The sequence below is a fragment of the Octopus sinensis genome, linkage group LG11 (assembly GCF_006345805.1).
Source record: "Octopus sinensis linkage group LG11, ASM634580v1, whole genome shotgun sequence".
In the NCBI taxonomy this organism is placed as follows: Eukaryota; Metazoa; Mollusca; class Cephalopoda; order Octopoda; family Octopodidae; genus Octopus; species Octopus sinensis.
In genome coordinates, this window is record NC_043007.1 from 71,577,026 (window position 1) to 71,584,147 (window position 7,122).

Below are 7,122 nucleotides of genomic sequence, written 5' to 3' on the forward strand. Positions count from 1 at the left end.
GTTGTACTTCTTTATGTCCTTAACGTGTCCCTGTTACCAAAGACTGTATATATACATGTAATGTGACAATTATGTAAAAAACCTTTTTGAATTCATAATATTCTATGTTACTTTTGACAATCTTTTTCCAAAGAGTGAAACCGGTTAAGTAAATAAACATCTTTTAAATTGCATTTTCAAACCTTCTTTCGTATATAATTCCACTCGTGCGATACCCCACAACTCAACTTTGTTATATATATATATATTATATATATATATATATATATATATAGGTGTGTGTATGTGTATATATACATGTGTGTGCATATGTATGTGTATATATATATGTGTGTGTGTATGTGTGTCTGTGAGTGTATATATGTTTATATATATGTATATATATGCATGTTTGTGTATACATATTTATATATATATTCAGATAGATAGATAGATAGATATGAATACTATCAATCATTTAGCATCCATTTCCCATACTGGCATGCGTTAGACGGTTTGACAGGAGATGGCAAGTTGGGGAGCTGCACCCGGCTCCACTTGTTTGTTTTGGCATGATTTCTATGGTTAGATCCCTTTCCTAATGCCAACCTCTTTACAGGGTGTACTGGGTGTTTTTTATGTGTCACCAGCACACAAACTTTATATAAATATTCCTTTTTTTGGAATGATGGATTTTGAAGCTGATCATGTAAACATGTGTGTGAGTATGGTTTAATTACTTTAGCATTTCATTCAAGTGTAAACTATTAGAGTTTGAACATTACCGGAATTACTAGAATTAGATTTAGACAAGAATTTGTAAGACTGGGTTATTATTAGTGAATCTGTTTTAGGATTATCATTATTAGTAAGTAATGATTCATTGAATGCATGGAAGAAAGTTTTTAGAGTTAAGTTGGATGCAGGGGTTAAATAAAGTGACAAGACACTTGCGGTAAGGATAACATTTTTAATACAAGTAACCAGCAAAAGTTTTTTGATATAAACCAAGTCACAGAGTAGGTAGTCTTTGGAGATCTTCCTAAAATCAAGGATGCGATAAACATTGGTGAATTTAATGAGAAAAAATGGAATAAAGATGAGAGAAAAATTAAAAGAGAAAGACGTAAACAATCGATAATAAAATCTGTTGAGCTTTCAGTTAAAAGATTTTAAGATATAGTGGAAATATTGGGAATTGTTACTTAAGAGGAGAGCCTATTATTTAGGGGAGAGAATCACTTTTAAGTTTTATTATTTTTTTTTTATTAATGTCAGGAAATCATTATCAAAGAGTGAAAAGAATATATTCCATTTATAAAGGCAGCAAGTTCTGAAGGTCAGCAACAACATAAGCCACTACAGCCCATACTGCAGCACACAAGTTCATTTGATGAGGATCTTGTACAGTAATTGTATCCGCTGTATTATGAAAAGAAATCAAAAAGATATTAAAAATGAGGATCTTGTTAGAAGTAAAAACTACGAACAACAATTATTGTTACTGTTTAGTAACAAGTTAATCTTTAGCTGAGAAGAACTAAGGTTAAAAGTATTCTGGCTATCTCTGTTAGTTTTTTTCTATGATTAGCCTGTTCAAGATGGTAAGATGCTGTTTGAGGGAGACTTAGAAACTATTTCCAGCAGGTTGAGAAGCTGCACCAGAGGCTCTCATACTGGTTCCTTATAAACAACTTCAACCTTTGTTTTTATGGTGTACATGTGTACGTCAATGAGTATATGTATGTGAATGAGTGTGTATGTGTATGAGTACATAAGTGTATGAGTATATATGAATGTGTGCATACAGGCATATGTTTGTTAGTTTGTTTTAGTCATTGAGACTGAGGCCAAGCTGGAGCACTGCCTCTTGCGGAGATAAAAGAAGGTGAAACAGAAAGGGTTGAAACAGAAGATGAAACAGAGAAAGAGGGAAAGAGATGGAAAATTTGAGAGCTTGTGAATGTATGTTAATACTTGTTTATCGTGTATGTGTTAGTGCCATTACCATAGCAACAATTCCAACACTTTTTGATCAGACCTCGTATAAAGCATATACAACATTATTCCAGATATCTCAATGTTCTTTTATTCTTCAGATGCTTTAAAGTTTTAACCTCAAGTGGATTTCTAATTATAATTAGGAATTTACTCTTTTACTTGTTTCAGTCATTTGACTGCGGCCATGCTGGAGCACCATCTTTAGTCGAGCAAATCAACCCCAGGACTTATTCTTTGTAAGCCTAGTACTTATTCTAGCGGTCTGTTTTGCTGAATCGCTAAGTTACAGGGACGTAAACACACCAGCATCAGTTGTCAAGCGATGTTGGGGGGACAAACACAGACACATAAACATATGCAAACACATACATATATATATACATATATACAATGGGCTTCTTTCAGTTTCTCAAGATGTTTCTTAAAAAAAGAAAACATAGGTACAAGCATGATTGTGCAGTAAGAAGTTTGTTTCTCAACCCCATAGTTCTGGGTTCAGTCGCATGGTGTGGTATCTTGGAGGAGTGTCTTCTACTATAGCCTCAGGTTGACCTAAGTCTCGTGACTGTATTTGTTAGATGGAAATTGAAAGAAGCCTATTGTGTATATATATATATATATATATATATATTTATGTGTGTGTCCTTGTACCTGTTGTCAATTTGTTTGACTAAAAGTTTTCTAAAGTGGTGCCCCAGCATGGCCACAGTCTAATGACTGAAATTAGTAAAAGGTAAAAGATAACATTTTCCTTCAAATATTGATTTGTTTCTCTTCAAATAGATTCTTACCATTTGTATGATGAAAATAGAAGTATTTTCCATTTTTGTTCATCAAAGTAGCTCCAGGAACCTTTTCATTCACCCAGAAGCTAATATCTCCAGAGACTTTGCTGCTGACTAGCCGGCTGGCATTAATTGGCTTCAGTAAAAGGAGTACTTCTTTCATTATCATTCCAGCTTCTTTGCTTCCTGTCAAGAAATGAAGAACAAGTATATTCTGATAACACAGGGGTGAATTTTTTCATTTAAAGAAATATCTTCAATATTTGTTTCAAATTTTGGCACAAGACCAACAATTTCAGGGGAAAGGGGGTAAAGTTGATAACATTGACCCTAGTGTTCAACTTGTACTTATTTTATTGATCCTGAAAGGATGAACCATAAAGTCAACCTTTGCAGAATTTGAATTCAGAACATACAGACAGATGAAACGCCACTTAAGCATTTTGCCTGACTTGCTAATGATTCTGCCAGTTTACCACCTAAATGCTTTCAGTATTTATTAGTCATAGAAAGGTGGCTCATGGAGGCATAATGGCCCAGTGGTTAGGGCAGCAGACTCGCAGTCGGAGGATCGTGGTTTCGATTCCCAGATCATGTGTTTATTGAGCAAAAACACCTAAATGCTCCATGAGGCTCCAGCAGGAGGTGGTAGTGACCCCTGTTGTATTCTTTAGCCCCCAACTTTCTCTCACTCTCTCTTCCTGTTTCTTGAGTAACGCTGCGATAGACTGACGTCCCGTCCAGCTGGGGGGAACACATATGTCACAGAAACCAGGAAACCAGGCCCATGAACCTGGCTAGGCTTGAAAAGGGTGCATAAGAATAAGAAAGGTGGCTAGGTGGCAAAATTATTAGCAAGTCAGACAAATACTTAGTGGTATTTTGTCCGTCTTTACCTTCTTAGTTCAAATTCCACTGACGTCTTTGCTTTCCATTCTTTTGTAGCTGATAAAATAAGTACCAGTTGGATACTGGGGTCGATGTGATTGACTTACTCCTTCACTGAAACTGCTGGCCTTGCACCAAAATTTGAAACCAATCATTAGCCATAGAGTTAGAATTAGGTTAGGCTTTCGGTTGGAGCTAAGGGAGTGGAAGGGGACAGTTACAAATGGATCCAAAGTTGGTTTACTAATTCAATATTAATGTAAGACAGACCTTAAAATGAGAGGGGGCATATCAATGATAATGTTTCAGATAATGACAAAAGGAATTAGTCAAACAAACAACTAATTGATTGTTAAACCAATGTATTAAACAAATGATGGATTAGGTTAGATATTTAACCAATCAACTAACAATAAAGAAGTGATATTGAACTAGTATGCATGTTTATTATTATTGGCAAAATTAATATAAGGACTTTTGAATCAAAGTTTCTAATATTTAGTTCCAAATTAACCAAGACAGAATTTAAGTTAAATAATATCCATACCTGTAAAATATAACCCTTCTGGTGTAAACGTGCCTTCATCTGATTCCATCACTAAACTATAATTTCTGACGCTATTCTAGATACATATACAATAATAATTAAATAAACATATACGAATGCACACACATGCATCAAACAAAACATGATTTTAAAACAATACTTTGAAAACGAGAAATTAAAATCTATTAAAAATCAGTAACATTTTGAATAAGAAAGAATATTATAAGACATTTGAAAACTACATTTGTTATTGCTTTTATGAGTGTGTGTATGTGTGTGAGAGAGTGTGTATGAGTGTGAATGTGATGATAATGGAACACTATATCATTTACCAGCTGGACAAATGTTCTATAACTCACATAATACTTTATCCTCCTATTCCACCTCCTACTCATCATCTAACTGGATATTGTTATGATATTCTTGACACAGTGCTCCATTTTTCATAAGAAGTGTCATGCAAGGCATTCAGCATTGTGAGGCGCTGCCATCAATCCAATGTAAATGTCAGCAGTTATTATTAAATCTATAATATTGCATCTGGCTACCTTACATTTAGCTCATGGAAAACTAAATACTTTGCAAATCTCTTGCAACTACAGTATAGCTTTATTATTCTGATACTAAATACTGGTCACCGGTATATTTAGTACTCTCAGATATCTAGTCATCATCATCATCACTGTCATCATCGTCATCATCATTATCGTCGTCATCATTGTCATCGTCGTCATTGTCGTCATCGTCGTTGTTGTCATCGTCGTCGTCATCAACACTGGAGTGGCGACATCATCATCGTCGTCGTCGTCATCATCATCATCGTCATCATCATCATCATCAACACTGGAGTGGCAGCATCATCATCATCATCGTCATCATCATCATCATCATTATCGCCAGCATCCTCATTATCATCATCATCATTTAATGTCTATCTTCACGTTGGTGTGGGTTGGACAATAAATTCTAAAGGGTTTGATGTGTGGGAGGAACAGAGTCAAATGCCTTATAACATAGCTGCACACAGTCAGCATGTTTTGGCGGTGCTGCTTCGCACCTTCTGGATAGCTTTGTGGATAAGAAATTGTTCAGCACAGCCCAAAACTTCTTTCTTTCCTCTTGCCTGCTCTTCAGCCACTACACTGTATACTTCTGCATGATCTCTAAATGAAGTGCTGATCTCTAACTGTGGATGGAACTTGTGGAAGGGGTAGACCCAGGAAGACATGGAATAAAGTGGTGAGAAAGGAACTTCGGATAGTGGGTCTCACTGGGGAATGACAAGGGACCAGGAGATGTGGTGTTTTGATATACTTGAGAAAATACATCAAGCTAAGTATAATCATGGTCATCCATTTATACAGACATGTCCTTTGCAGGTGCTGGTGTCACGTAAAATGCACTCATGCCAGTGCTGTGTAAATGCACCCATGCTGGTGGCATATAGAAAGCAGCCAGCGTACTCTATAAAGTGGGTGGCATCAGGAAGGACATCTAGCTGTAGAAACCATACCAAAACAGACAATTTGTGTCTGGACAGTTCCCCAGCTCCTGTGACTGGTTGACCCATGGTGGTGGTGGTGGTGGTGATGTGTGTGTGTGTGTGTGTGTGTGTGTCACTATTCTTCTTGAAAGAGTATAGCAAATATGTACTCTACAAAAAGTATTGAGTAATCATTCCAGTTAATGTAAAACTCTTTTTAACACAACATGCTATGAACAAACATTAATACATACATACACATGTATATATGTGCATATAAAAACAGATTTATTAATGAGAGATTGTCAATTCAGGCAAAATACTTAATACACTTTCTATTAGCACAGCAGGTTAACAATATTGTTTAGATTAATAAAGAACTCTGCATATTCTAGTGGCAGGGTCCAAGGTAATAGTTCATCACCATTCTATATTGTAAATCCATGGTTGTGTTCCCAGTTATAGGGGTTTTATGTATAGGGATATACAAGACAAGAAATAAATATTAGGCATTATATATATATTTTTTGTTGCAAATTTGACTTGTGGCTGTGTGGTAAGAAGCGTGCTTCCCAACCACATGGTTCCAGGTTCAAGTGGTATCTTGGGCAAGTGTCATCTACTATAGCCTTGGGCCAACTAAAACCTTGTGAGTGGATTTGGTAGAGAGAAACTGAAAGAAGCTCATCATATAGATATGTATGTATATATTTGTGTTGTGTCTTTTCTTCCCACATCATTACTTGACAACCGATGTTGGTGAGTTTACATCTCCGTAACTTAGCAGTTCAGCAAAGAGACCAATAGAATAAGTCTTGGGGACAGTTTGTTCAACTAAAACCCCTTAAGGCAGTGCTCCTGCATGGCTGCAGTCAAATGACTGAAACAAGTAAAAGAATAAATGAATATATACATATACAGCTGTGTGTATGTATGTGTGTATACACACACACACATACAAATTCATATATATAAATTAAATTCTATGTCTTTGTGCAGCTGAAGATTGCTCTACATTTTAAATTGATGTAATGATTGCATTGTTCAATTAAATAGAGTTGCATGAAATGATTGTACTGCATTACCTCTGGATATCCTTGTTGCTTATTTTGATTATGTATAAATAATATATATATAATATATACATTGATTATATATCCATTACCTCTGGATATCCTTGTTGCTTATTTTGATTATATATATATATATATTATATATATATATATATATGTATATGTATATATATATATATATAATATATATATATATACATGAAAATATTATTGACCACATATCCACGTATACTTAATGTATATGCTTTGTGTATTCCACTGACAGGGTGCGATCTCATGTGGTGGAGAATATTCCCTCAAAGTACCAGGTGTTAAAATACCTGCAAGTCATGGACAGTCGAGATAAGTCAACTCAAATCCTATTCA

General features: G+C 35.2%; 1 protein-coding gene across 7 annotated transcripts in view; it reads right to left on the minus strand.

The window, feature by feature from the left end:
* Nucleotides 1-933: 933 nt before the first annotated feature.
* LOC115217076 (carboxypeptidase Q) overlaps nt 934-7,122 on the minus strand; it is an 83,660-nt gene continuing 77,471 nt past the window's right edge. For all 7 annotated transcript variants that reach the window (XM_036507687.1, XM_036507685.1, XM_036507683.1 and 4 more), the window contains exons 13-15: nt 4,201-4,276; nt 2,772-2,951; nt 934-1,401 (exon numbers count right to left, since the gene is read on the minus strand). In XM_036507687.1, the coding sequence (XP_036363580.1) occupies nt 1,295-1,401; nt 2,772-2,951; nt 4,201-4,276 (363 nt within the window). In that variant the 3' untranslated portion in view covers nt 934-1,294. The remainder of the gene's footprint in view (nt 1,402-2,771; nt 2,952-4,200; nt 4,277-7,122) is intronic.